Source organism: Balaenoptera borealis, assembly GCF_965194805.1.
Source record: "Balaenoptera borealis genome assembly, chromosome: X".
Classification (NCBI taxonomy): Eukaryota; Metazoa; Chordata; class Mammalia; order Artiodactyla; family Balaenopteridae; genus Balaenoptera; species Balaenoptera borealis.
In genome coordinates this window covers 124,093,423-124,107,818 of record NC_138881.1, presented here as the reverse complement: position 1 = coordinate 124,107,818, position 14,396 = coordinate 124,093,423, and the positions used below count along the sequence as shown (strand labels likewise).

Below are 14,396 nucleotides of genomic sequence, written 5' to 3'. Positions count from 1 at the left end.
TTCAGGAGGGTTCCCAGCTGGTCTGCACGTGGCAGCTCACCAGCAAGTGCTGGCGGGCCCTGGGGGTGCTCCCCGCAGCATCCTGCCAGGGGCCTGGCAGCAGGCTTCCTGGGTCTCCCCCTGCCCTCCGCAGAGTCTGGTATGAGTCAAAGAGCCAACAAAATTGAGGTCACTGGCAAAAGAGTTTGAAATTTTGAATGATTTTTATTAAACACCATTAGTCTACACTGCACAGTTAATGAAACAGCAAAGCTCCAATCTCTTAGAAGAACGATGATTGATCATGGATCGGAACAGCAGATCCGTGTCCCCTAAACCCACTGTGAGCCTGATGAAGGAGTTATTACCATCTCAGGTCAGAAGCAGAAAGGGGCGAGAACTGCAGCCTGGCCTGGAAGGGCTTCCCTACCCGCTACCCCCGTCCCCACCCGCCTCGGCCCTCCCCACAATGCAATTTGCTTTGAGCTGATGGATTACAGAGGGAAACGTGATGCTCTTGGGAAAGGGGGGCTTCTAGACTTGTGAGGAGGAGAACGGAAAGGGAATTCATACTTTTTCTTTCCCCGAAAATATCAGATGGTGGGATTAATGTCTGAGATCAGCCTATCCGATTAGCCTCCTGCCAGGGTCAATGTTCATCAATACACAGATGCCAGTTCTGTCGCTGGAGTTTGCAAACACTGAAGAGCAAATGAATCAGAGTTCTATTATGAGAATAAGGCTGTGCAAGTGGGAATGAGAACAACGACAACGACAACGACAACGACAACCAAGAAGAATTTAGTCCGCCAGTCGCATAATAGAGCAAGCGACAACGGGCGCCATATTTGTTCCCCACAGAACTGAATTTGGGGGCACGGAATCGACCCATCCATTCAATGTTGTGTAGCTCTAGTGTCTCGCCACACATTTTCTCCATGGGGAGAGTGACGCCTCTCTAAGCAAGCAGTTCATTGCCTTACTGAGTAGTCCTACCCAGTGGTCCAGTTTGCTGTCTCCCACCTGCCACTCACGCAGGTGAAATTTTATCATGTCTGTTGAGAAGTACGTGAGGGCTCCTCCCTCACAGCTAAATCAATTCTGCCTTCAGAAATGCTTTCCAACTTCATTTTCCAACTTCAACCTCCGGGATGCGAATTTGAATAAAACACAATCCAAATTAGATAGCTTTGGGAAAGATACCGAGAGGACAAGTATCTTCCCACTGAAGACCCAATCCAATGCATCTAGCAAGGTGATGTCCAAAGGAAAACCCACCATTTGGAAACTCAACAAAACACATTTTAGCCAACGGTTTTGAATCAAGCAACTTGGTTATTGATTGGAGATTTGAATCGTTTGATGTCATTACGTGGAAAAAAGGCATCCCAATCTCAAGTCTTTGAAAAGTTAGCAGCAGCTAATCTGCTTTTCCAATTCTGTCATCCAAATAGAAAACTACTAGTATTTTCCCAATGACATTATTAAGTCATTAACAGTCTACAGGCTGGCTAACAACATGCTCACGGCTAAATTCTACCCCGAGGACCACACTAGTATACTCTTTTCAAATTAATCCTACCTACCAAACTCAGACAGTAATATGACAAAACCACTAAAAAACCCAAGGTTAATTAAAATACAAAGCCAAGCCAACATCATAACACAAACTTGTCAAACTCTCTGTGGTTGGAGCTTGGGTGACAAGTGAAGGCATAGTGGTGGCCCTACGGGGGTCCCGTTTGCAGGGCTGAGATCCTTCTGTGTACTTGCTCGCTCAGGTGGAGCTGCCCGTTTCTCTGCCCATTACCCTAACTCCATGTGCTTACTGTGAGATGCGTCTCACCAAGCCTCCATCAAAGTCTCGAGGCAGGATCTCTCACCGCCATCCACGTGTCTTGTATCCCTCCCACAAACTGGTACACCGAAGAGATTTACTTGACAAAATCCCTCAATCCCTCAAATAGCTGCACACCTACGACACACATCACCATTTACAGTGTGATGAATAGAGTGCCTAGAAAACAGCAACAATCCTTAATCAGGAAACCGAAAGACGTCTCACCTCCAGGGAGAGGAAGGCAATTCATCCTCCATGTTTAATTGGTTTCTAAGCTGCTTTACAAATGGGTCTGCTAAATAATCAGGTGGTGATCCTGAGCTCGCCTGTCAGATTTGATCACTGTGCTGCTGAGTTGGCACACACTTTACATTTAGCCACCAGAGGTGACACATCAGGCAGCAAGCAGGATGCTCTGACTCACTGAAACTAGAGCTACGAGTCTTTCATTCATGAGGCAATATGCTAGTTTCCCTGGGAAACTGCCCCTAGCATTCTAATGTCTACTTTCCGGAGGTTGAATTTCAAGAAGAATCTACTCCTAAATCCATGATGGTCTAGGATCGTGGTCTAGGTTGAACTTGCAAGGCAAGCCAGTGGGCTTCATCATACAGTCATAGTCAGGCACTCTACCTGATAAGCCGTGGAAAACAAACAGAGACCTTGAGTCACTGCAGAGCCATCAGCTTCATTTGTATAGGTGACACCCACCTTGGGTGTTCGGAGTGGTTCATAGGATCATTTCCCTCATTTAAGAGGCTCAGAAAAGATTCTCTCGGGTTTCATTGGTCTGTGTGTGTGTCTGCGTGTGTGAGGGTTGATGCTGCGACTGCCAACGTCCAGCTCAACCGCACTGGGAGCATGGAAAGTGCTGGTTCAGCTGCTGGGACGCTCCCAGCTGTCAACTTTTCACAACGTGGCCTCAGCCATTGGAGGACAACTTCCACAGCCCTTATGATACAACAAAGGGCCTTCAACTCAAAGATGACCAGAGCGGAGCTCAAGTCTGGCTCTTTTGCAACTGGGGATACAGCTAACCTTGACAATGAGAGTGTGGAGTGATCCCTTGCCGTTCTTATCACAGACTTGCGTGACTTGCTTTCAAAATCATACAAGTTTGCATCTTTCATGTGTGTGTATATCTATTATTTATCTGGTCATAACTCAGTGAAGAGAATCCAATAACTCAGCAGATGAAGGGCTACGTGGAATTAGATACCGGCAGGTAATTACAAGGAACTAACGTATGGATAGTTTTTACTACGTGTGGGGAATTCTTCTAGTGAGCTGGAACACCAAAGATGATATTTACATTGTGATGTTTAGGGACATAAAATGAACGCAGAGGATCATAAAGGGGTGGGGATAGTCGCAACTGATGCAGAAATATCTCCAAATCAAGGGAACTGTTCCCAATGTTCAGGGCTCTTTCAAAACCACCCTAGGGTGAAGCATTACCCCGAGACTCATTTTTTTGTTAAAAGATTAGCTACTACTTAGAGAGTTTGAAGTTTTCTTCGGGATTTTCATGGAAATGATTCAAGCTAATATAGACTTGAATAAAATCAGTGATTGTATTTCCGTCAAAAGCTAATGAGCACCCCCCCCAAAAAAAAGAGAAAGAAAAGAAAAAGGAAAAGAAAGGTAGAAGAAAACAGAAAGAAGTGAAAAAGAAACCCTGTAAAATAGAAAATGGGGATAATAATTGGGGAAGTCCAGATTTTAAAGCCACTAGGAAGCAAACTGTATATGATTACTTCTAGGTAGTGATAACTTGACTTTTGTTTCCAGAGATTTGAGCAAAACACAATAAAAAAAAGTCCTGCCAGCTGTGTACCCCACCGACCAACTGCAAAAGAGGCAGAGGTGTGCATTCCCTGGATGGTTTCCAGACCCCTCCCGTCTCTCATCTCTAAAACTGGAGTGTAGCGTTTTGGCTACTAGGGCGTGCGCTGACTGAACTGCCCTCCAAAGGAGAGCTTTACACAAAGAGAATGCCGGGTGAGGATTTACGCTTCAAATCATGGAATTCAAAAATATTTATGCCAGCTGATGCCTTAAAGTTGTCGACATCAATGTTGCCACTCCTTCTCATCCTTGAAGTTTTTCAAATAGGGAATCAGGAAAGGGGTACTAACTAAAAAGTCCTCTGGCTGCATTTCAGAGTGGCATTGCCGTGCTCATTTATCTTCTTAATTTTGACTTTCTGATGTTGCTACAACATCTAACCAGTGGGTTTCGACAATGAAAATTCTCATCTGAAAACCGAGTCTGTGGGAACCACAGAAGTTTAACAAAGGATTCTGAAATATGTTCTTGTCTGGACAGAAGAGCGCAGTTTGGGGAATGGCTATTGCTGAAAATTTGAATCTTTGCAGGTCCTCTGTGTCTGCGTTCATATATAGACACACACACACACACACATATATATATATATATATATATATATATATACATATATATATGTCTATATATGACATTCCGTTTCACTTCTCAGGAACCTGTTCTCACAATTGCTTTCCATTCTTTGTTGTGGGTAGTGTGGACTTAAAACAATACTGTAGGGACTGTGTCATTCCATCAAGCACAAAAGGATGGTGGGATCTGTGAAATGCATATAAAATACTGAAAAATGACTAAGTGATAAAAGATACACTGCTCAAGGTGTAGTGTCCACTTACAATGACTTCTGTTTTTCACAGATATCAAAAGAAGCATAAAAACAAACATAATCAAAGAGAACTTTCCCCAGTGAGTGGAGTTCCACTAGTGCTGGAGGTGGGGGCGTGCCCACTACAACAAATGGGCGTCGATGCGCAGCCAGCACAGTCCCTGGCGAACGTAGCGGACGAGATTGGTCATGCTGCTGTGCTGGGTCAGGGGCCCCATCAACGTGTCCAGATCGCCAAAGAATTCTGAAAATCAGAGCAGACCTCGGTCAGGCCTTTGAACGATAGCAGGACCACAACCACGCGGGCGTTGGACAAGTTATCCGTTGTTCATTCATTCATTCATTCGACACAAATGTCCAGAGGACCTACTAGGTGACCCAAACTCCATATGGATATCAAGCTCTATTATTTTAATCTTTTGTTAGCGCCCCACACTCCACAGCATAAATCAAGTCTGTGTTACTGTGGTTAGGGAAACACAAATTCATTCAAATCTGTTGATTCATAGTAAGTTTTCTCAGACGACAGATTCTGAAAGTACATTACAATCCTGTGGAGGTTTGTGAGACACACACACACACACACACACACATCATAATATGCATATATTACCTATAAAATATATTTGTCTATATATTTATATATGTTTCTAGAAACATATATTTATATATTGAAAACATACACATAAAATTACGTATCTAAAATAAAATGTATCTAAATATATTTTATATAAAATATGGAATTTGTATTTTTATATATTATAAATTTATAGTTAGAAAGCGGTCTTTATACACAAAATGGTAGGGAGCCATGGTCTATATCATACCAAGCTGTTTTTCATTCTATATGTTATGGAATTGAAAATATTCTCTTCCCCTTTTGTCTAAATAAACTGAGTATCGATGTTTCTTGGCTTGACGTAGATACAGCTGGTGAGCCTAGACAGCCATTAGCGCCATTGGCCTCTAAGGCCAGATAAATGTCTAGGAGGCATCTGATTTGGTAACTCTTATTCCTTTAGGGAAGGAAAATGACCTGTAAGGATCTGTCGCGTAGCACTTCCCCCTGCCCCCCGGCACACGGATGGTAAGACTGCCTGGCCGATTCCCCTCCAGCTGACTCGGGGAAGGAACGGCACTGAGGCCCTACTACTAAGCAGTGGGACCCGAGTCTTCGACTGTCTGCTTTGGGGCGGGGTGGGAGGTATGTGGGAAAAACTCTATGATGTCTAGAAACCAGCTAGGCTTCCCCTTTGCACGTCCGTCTGGCACTGCGTTGACCTCGGTGAGGAGGTAGCTCTTGGGCGTCCTCTTCCCTCAGCCACGAGGAAATCACTCTTGTGCTGGCTGGGGGTGAGGAATCTCGCTGGGGGGAGGGAGGAGGCGCTGGAGACAACCTTCAAGGGGTTGGGATGCTCTCCTGCCTTCTTGGAAAGCAATTTCCATGCACGGCTTACGTGTGCTTGATTGCCCAGCAGATGGTATTTCACTAAACAATGCATTGATTCTTCACGTTATGTATAACATATGGGCTCCTTCTCCACGTATCAGCTTCATTTGATTATGTGATACTTTTTAACCTGTACTATGCAATAAAAGTAATTTCTGCTGATAGAGGAGTAAATTACTTTCGGCATTGAAAATACTTTCTTCCGTAACACAATATTAAGGGAGATGTTAAAGGACCCAGTTGTTGTCGAGTGAATGTGAGCGGGATGTCCCCTGGATATTCTGCCCTGGATATTCTGTACAAAGTCTGCAGGTGGCATTCTTAACTGGGTACCCAGGTCACCATTTTAATAAGTGCTTCAAGTCAGCAGCTGGGAAGGTAAGGAACCGGGCTTCTAGAACAAAGGCCAGAGGGCAGAATCAGCCCTATTGGCCCACTTGAGCACCAGAATCTTCTGCAATGAGCCATCTGCAGCTGTACAGGTGGGCAGACATGGGGCAGGAGTGGAGACCTTCCAATGGGACAGCCAACCTCCGCCATCTCCATTGCATGATTGGGTGGAAAAAGGTGCAAGTACATGGTGGTCTCCAGTGGGAGGCAGAGTACCAATCAAAAGGGAAGCGCCTCGGTTTCCCAATGTCTATGTAGACAAGACAGATGTGGGAAGAATCCCCCACTTTAAGCAGTTCAGAAATGACAAAGTGTGTGAAACTCAGGGTCGCAAACAGAAGATTCCAAACTAGGTCCTCTCCCCGGCCCCTGGTACAGCCCTAGGACCACACCAGCGGGATGCAGCATCTTTCTGCTGGTAGAGTGACAGAGTCACTTTGATTCAATATTAGTCAGGGAATTGAACAACTCCTTGACACACTGTGCTAAGGCCAAGATGCGCACCATCTCAGTCAAACATCAGCCCAGCCGCTACATTGCTCCTGGAAAGTTCTGTGGTTAATTTAGAAGCAATTACTTTAACAGATTTTGAAAATGGATGCAATTATGAAGGAAATCCATAAATATTGAACAGTTCTGCAGTTACCAATACAAAATAAGACAGAGAAGAGTGGAGGCCGACAAGCTAGGCAAGACTTAAGATGCTTATGCCTTCATGAGCAACACTAGAACCCTTGGATTGGCCTGGTTGTCTGGGTTAGTTGTCTTTGGATTTCCAGAAGCCTAGGGAAGTGGACAAGTTAAGAACTGCCCATTACTCAGATAACTGAGGACAGGTGCTCACTGAAGGTTTCCAAGGACCCGTTGTTAATCTTGCCCTCTAGATGGGCAGTGCATCCTATAGGATAAAAGTTCACACTCTGAAACCAGACATTTCTCAATTCAATTTCTGCTTCCAATATGATAAGCTGTGATATCATGGGTGAATTTCTGCATCTCACTGAGCCTCAGTTTCTACAGCTAGGAAATGGGGCTAAATGACACAACAAATGATAAAACAAATAGTACAGCGCCTGGCGTATAGAAATTACTGCATGAACACACAGAACCAACACATGCAAATAGCCCTAGGAGTCAGTAAAAGTTTAGAGCTGGGTCAAGGGGTCGGAGTCCCAAATTATGGAATATGCTTTGATAGCCACAGAATCTTTCAATTATATAGCTATATCATCATATAGAGTAAGGAAAGAGAAAGAAATATTTGTAGGATTTCTACCTTGCACCCTTCCTAGTTCTGTGGGACAGTCTCCCCGCCCGCTTAGCGATGCCGCAACAGAGATGCAGCCAGGAGGAGGGGCCGGTAACCCACGGGAACGTCCCTCTGCATCTAGGTAGCCTGCAGCCCCAGCCTGATTCCAAGAAAGTCCTGTCACTGTCTGGGACCCAAGCCCACTCCGTGCAACTTGTACCATATCATATCCCAGCAGGAGCCACCGGCCCACGCGAGATGCTAATTCTTGCCTGTACCTAGTCAGATGTTTCTACTGCTCTAAACCACAGGTCACCTCTTTGCAGTCTGATTCGGAAAGACCCACATCTGTCCTCACTTAGACTAGAGCGGGTCTGTCGCTGACTGCTGGGCCAGAATCACCGAAGTCAACTGAACGGCCAGGGCAAAAGTATGGTTTCTTTGGACTTCCCATCTTCATGAGGATAGGAGGCTTTGGGGTGAACCTGTGTGACAGCTAGGGGCACAGATGGCAGCGTGAGTGGCTGAGGACAACTGACTCACCCTGAAGCAGGGTCCTCCTCACATCTGTTCTGTAGCCAACCTCATGTGTTCCCATGAACAGGGCCCTGATCCTTCAGCCCAGGTGTCAGTGGGTGAAAAACACTAGCTGATTGCAAGCCACGTTGTCACGTACTCACTGGAGCTGACGATTATAACGAAGGTAAAAGGCCTTGGTTCAACCTCACCTCCCCCCCCCAAAAAAAAGCCAAGTGTCTTAATCCCAATTAACCTGCAAATCATTCTTTTCTCCTTTGCTCTGTTTCTCTGTATTGATCCTTACCATTGAGTGAAAATGTGAAACAGACATTTGCCAACACATCATAGCTCAAATTACTTTAAACTTTAAAAGAGAACTCAATCCTAGGCCTTTTTCACTCTCTCAGCAAAATCTGGTCACTGCATCAGCCCTGAGCTAACCCCCTCTTCCCTCATGTAGCCCTGGAAATCAGACAGAAAGAGAAGGCCACTATGGAGAACTCAAGCCACTGAAAGCAAGTTGACTCCGCCATGGCCCGTGAGCAATGGGTCGAGCAGACCAGCATACCTTTGTTCTCTCTTGTCAGTTTGTCGGCCATGTCCCAGTGTTCGTAGCCCCGTAACACGTTGCTAGTGATGTTGACGTGGCTGGCGGCCATGTGGTGAATGCGCTGGGGGATGGTGACCGGGCCGTTGTTACAGTTCCCCATTGCGTTGATGGGAGACACGTTGTTGAGAGACACTGGGGACGGAGTGTTTCTGGGGGATGGGAAGAGACAGGCTTTGTTAGGCTGCTCGGGAAGAGTGACAGCGGCGTTCTAGGCCTCCCTCATCACACTGGGACCTCATGAGGACGTGATTTGCCACAGTGAGTTTTAGCATGGTGAACATATATGAAGCTTGCTCTTGCATCCCACCGACTCCTCTCAGAGGACATCCTATGGCTTTTGCCAGCACAGTAGCTTTCTCCAGAGGCCCCAGCGTAGAGAAAACTTATTATCACCCTGTTCCTGCCTCATCAGACCAACCCACACAGGGCCACAGTGCCAGGCTGTAGAATGAGCCATCCTTCTCCTTTTCTAACATTAAACACTGAAGTCTGACTGCCTTTGGCAAACATTGATGACTCCATGCACATTGCTACTTTGTTTTAAAATACCACAGAGAGAGCTGGGTGAATCTTTCTCTGGCATTAATTCTACCCACAAATGTAGCTCTTACTTTGAATACATCTAACAAGTCTTCTGATGTTCCAGAGAAAGCATCAGCTCAGAGCTATGATGATTTCTCTACCTGCTGCCAGAATGGATATTGGCACTTAGAAAAGACTTGATGTGCAATACTGGTCTCTTATCAAAGTGGTTTGTGGAAACCATGGTGACAGTTTGCTCCAAATACAGTCGCCACAATAAGCAAAGTGCAATCCTGAAAAGCCCCCCCAAGGAGCAGTACTAAGGAAGCTGGAAAAAGTAAGATTATGAATATCTCTTTAGGATTCTTTAAGACGTGCTACAGGATGGCTGTTAATTGCTGACACTTCACCTGCACACTGGGTTATAAAGAGAAGTTTTGGGAGTTCCTGCTTTGGGCAGGACCAATGTTCGGAGGTAGATTTTTGTTTAATTCTTTAATATCAGCAAGAAGAAGTCGCCGGCTGGCTGCACATCGCATGGAGTGTCAGGGACAGTCCCAAAGGCTGGGTGGCTGCCTGCGCCCACGAGCAAGACCTATACACACCCCCAGCCTCCCTGTCCTCGTTCAGCCAGCCTTCGAACGACTGCCCAGGCAAATGCACCGCTTTATTATGATTGAACATTTGGGCGAGTAAGAGAAATGGGGGAGAGCTGTGTCTGGGACTCGTCCTTCCTCCCAACACACTCTGCCCATCATCAGGAGCCTTCTCTCACTCCCCCTCCCCTTTACCAGCCACCTGTTGGCAACTACCTTTCCAGGGTGGCTGTATTCCTCAGAGCCAATCCCTGCTCCTAGAACAGATGCGCTCCCTGACAGGCTGCATACACAGAGGATTTGGGGGAACGGCAGTCACCACGTACCAAAATGCCAAAGCGGGGCTGACTCGGCCTGGGAGCAACTCAACTGACGCACTTGCATGAGACTCCCGCAGGCTGTGCCTACAGCCACGGGAGGGCATTGGTCCATTTCCGCAAACAGAGTATATCTTCTGGTACGTTCTGGTATGAGGGGGAAAGTGGATCCTCCGCTCAAGTGCTCTGCACTTGTGCGATGTAAGAGGGTGTGAAGGTTTTCCTGCTCTGTTTATAATTTCTGAGATGTTTGATACTTCTTGATGGAAAGATTTACTTTCAAGGTGGGGTGCGGTCAGGGGAATGGTTAAACTCAGGGACCTGGGCCCAGAAGTGTTAGCGAAAAAGCGGTGAATGCTGGATTTTTTTGTCATGGCAGGTTACAAATGCTATTTTCTAGTCTTTTCCCCCCCAGTGGTGGTCATTAACCCGTAAATGTCAATTTACGGCCAGAAAGGAAAACGTCCTCATTTGTAATCTCTAGAGAAGATTGCAAAGGTGTCAGTGTCACCAATGTTGAGAGGGGGACTGTGTGGTGCTGGGAAAGTTCTGGAATCCCAAGGACCGGGACTCTAGCCTGGCCCTGCCTTACGTACAATTACCGTGTGCTCCCGAGCCCCCTTCCCTCGCTGGACCTTCCCTGGACCGCAAGAAAAGGCTGGATTCAGTGATTTCCGATCATGTCCAGAAGTCATAAGGGGAAACAAATCACCTCTGTTTATCTCCTACATCCTGAAAGGGCCTTTGCAGTTTATAACGTTGAAGAGCCCTTGAGGGGCTTTCTTTCCCTTCCACTCGGCGCTTTCTTTTAAATAATCAGCGGTAGAGGCGAGGAGAGCAAGGGCACGCGTTCGGTTTTGGTCACGACTGACCTGACACGAGGCTCTGTGAGCTGACCTTGCGCAGAGCACGGCTGCATACCCTGCACACGGCAACAGATGCGTGAAATCCACAAATCAAAACCTGCCTAAGACCCTGTGCCTCTGGCTACAAGAGGGCTGTTGCCGCGCTCATCTTAGTGTGCCAACTCCAACTTGGCTCTCCCCACAGCTTGGGCTTCGTCGTTCAGCTCTCCCTCTGTGGATCTGCTTCAGATCTGGTACTTTTCTTCACACGTCCGTGGCACGTGGCCATGAGCGTGTACACACCAGCACAGGCTTCCGACCACTCACACATTGAGCACCCTGGGCCTCCACCATGCTCCCTTGCCTCCCAACCACACTCACCCCCTGCTGTTCCTGGTACTCACTAGTCATGTCCCCATTGGAGGTGATGGCGGTCCCTGCGTGTGGAATGCACTTCCCCCCAGGGACCTGCATGGCTCGCTCTCCCATCATCCTTCCCTAATGTCCCTATTCAGGATCTTCCTCCCCCATGCCAAGCAGCCCTTTCTATCCCCCCTCCTTGTTTCGACTTCCTCTATGACATTTATCATCTAGCATATGCACTCTTTTTGTACTGCCTTTCTCTTCCAAAAGAATGTGACCTTGAGGAGGGCAGGGATCCTTGTCTATTTCATCCAGCGTCATTCCCAGCATCTAGAACAGTGCCTGGTGCACATACTATGTACTTAATACCAGTTAGATAAATGAATGGATTACCTTCCAGCCATCCCTCTGCTATTATGTAGTATCTACTACATATAAGGTGCTCTGGGGAGGGAAGAAGAATAACGTACAGCAGCACATGGAGAGGGTATACATTTGTAAAGTGCCTGGCAGAGTGTCTCATACACAGTAGGCATGCAATAAATATCTGGTGAATAAAAGAATGAACAGCCCCTTATTGAAATGAGCAAATAGTCTAATGGGGAGGAAAATCCATTAAATTCTGGCAATCTAGGCTAAGTGCCAAAAGTGAAGTATAGACCAAGAGCTGTGGGAGTTCTAGGGGCGACATCACTTAGGTTTTCCAACTCAAAAAGGTAACAATGACAACAAAACATGGCAGTGGCAGTAGCCACTATTTGTTAAAGTTGCTGTGCACCAAGCACAGTGCTCTGGGCTTCACCGATATTATCTCTAAGCCTCGTGACAACTCTGTGGGTGAGTTTCTGCCACCACTGTTTCACAGATGGCAAAAGGGCTCAGAGAAGTTCAGCTCCTTTTTGAGGGTCACACAGCAAATCGGTCAAAGGGCCAGGATTTGAAAGCAGGTCTGTTTTCCTCCAAAGTCCACTCTCCTTCCATTCCATCAAGTTACCTCAAAGTCCTACACTCCCTCTACTAAAGGATTCACCTGCCTTGGGCGTCCATCTTGACCCTCACCCTTGAGTCCGCATTGGCTTGTTTCTACCACTCCCCTCAAGCTCATGCCATGGTCACACAGGGACAGCCCTCCCTAATCTTGGGGAGAAGTTTTGCTTGATGGGAATGTCCCCTCCAGTGACCACCAAACTCCTCACAATCTTTTTATTGGCCAATGTCCCAAACATGTGGAGATATCTCTTCTCTTCCAACCCTTTCAATATGGTACCCACGGCCACCTGTCTACTGAAAGAGTTCTTCTAAAGGCCTCAGATGGGCTCGTTCTTTCCTCCTTCCATAGCCTTCCCAGCCTTCTTTCTTTTTATTCTCTCTGGGTGACATCTGAGACTGCTGCCCCGCCCTTTTAGACTCTCCATGACATGGTTTCCATGACTCTCTGTGGAGGTCAAAAAAGCTGGCACACCACCTCTTTCTGTATGGCCTGTGAGCTATAAATGGTGTGAAAAGATGGACACTTGCAATCAATTGGATGAGCGAGAATGCCACCTTTGAACGCCAGGGACGCAAAATGTTATTTTTTTCAAAATTCCATTCCTCTCCTGAACAGACTTGTATTATAAAACTTGTACTTAACTGCTATTATATTCTGAATTTCATCAGTAAGATTTTTGTGGAAACTTGTTTTCTCTTATATTCTCTTTACATGACACCCTCGGTTTTGCCTCTGGGCCGGCAAAGCCCCAAATATGTACTATCTGGTCCTTTGCAGAAAAGGTTTGCCGACCCCTGCTCTATATCAAGTGGATTTTTCTTCTCCTTCTTCCAACTGCTTCTTCACGGTCAGGGTCAGAGAAGCTTGCTTCTGGAAGGCATCGTGAGAGGTCTGGTAAGGGGCCAGCTGTCATCATTCGCTGGGGGAAGCAGGCTATAGTGTTGCTGGCAGACAAAGAAGCCCTCCCTGACCACCCACGGAGGCCCACGCTCTCTTTTTCTTGGGTGTCTGCAGAACTTTGTTCATACCTGTCACCTCCCTCCACTGGACTGCGGGCTTCTCGAGCACAGGGAGCCCTTGAAATTCCGCTGTGTCCCAGGTCTCTTGTAGGGAAATGTACCCAAAGTATTTGCTGAATGAATGGGCTGTAACCCCTGGGTGACTGTTTTGAGTTGCCTCATTCAAAAGCTCTCTGGACTACCAAAGGGAATGTGCTTTCTTCAGACAGAAGCTGCTTTAAAAATCATTTCGGGAGGCTTTTAATGTGACTTCACAAGCTTAGAATGTGTTTGAGTTCTTTCGTTGCAGAATTAAAAAAAAATTTTCTCCAATGATTCTTTAATGGCTGCTTACCTGAATTTGCCCTTGCTTTACTCCGTGCTCAGAGAAAATAGCTTTCTCTGGGCCTTTCAATAGTTATTTTTATTTTCTGAGCTTCCAGAGAGAAGCGTTCTTTCACTTTTGTCCGTCAGTATAAGAGTGAGACCTAATTCAACAGTTTGAACGGTACTTCCTTTCAATACAGTAATTGAGTTAACACGTAGTTTTTAATGGATCTGTTCCCTCACTCTGAATGTTTTTCTGATCTTAGAGTTCACAGTCCCACTGCTTCGGGAGTGTGCTTTAAACTATAAAGTGGCAAAGGAGACTATTTCACTGCTCAAGAAAGTGTTTTGATCAGAGACAGAAGAATTTTGAAATGATGAAAAATGGGGAAAAAACCCCAGCTCTCTGTGAAGGTAAACATCCACTGGTGGGAAGTGGGCTTGGGGTGGTGAGGGAGGTATTGGAATCACAGGAGAAACGGATGCTCAAGCAGTTAAGTGTGGGCATGTAGCCAGTTCAGGGCTGAGACAGAACTAGGATTCCAAATCGCCCTCTGAAAAGGAACCTGTCTTCAGATGAGCCTCCGATGTCACTGGGTCCGGCCCTTTCATTGTAGAGAGAGGAAGGGGCTCTCTTAGTTTACCCTGGGTGCTAAGGGCAGCTTCTGGCCCACGTCAGCTGGTTTCCCAGCTCCTGCCCTACTGCTGGAGGGCTGAGCTGCCCCGAGC

General features: G+C 46.5%; 1 protein-coding gene across 4 annotated transcripts in view; it reads right to left on the bottom strand.

The window, feature by feature from the left end:
* Positions 1-4,486: 4,486 nt before the first annotated feature.
* Positions 4,487-14,396, bottom strand: part of AFF2 (ALF transcription elongation factor 2) — a 482,808-nt gene continuing 472,898 nt past the window's right edge. For all 4 annotated transcript variants that reach the window (XM_082376043.1, XM_082376045.1, XM_082376044.1 and 1 more), the window contains 2 exons: positions 8,667-8,857; positions 4,487-4,734 (listed from right to left, as the gene is read on the bottom strand). In XM_082376043.1, coding sequence (XP_082232169.1) covers positions 4,613-4,734; positions 8,667-8,857 — 313 coding nt within the window. In that variant the 3' untranslated portion in view covers positions 4,487-4,612. The remainder of the gene's footprint in view (positions 4,735-8,666; positions 8,858-14,396) is intronic.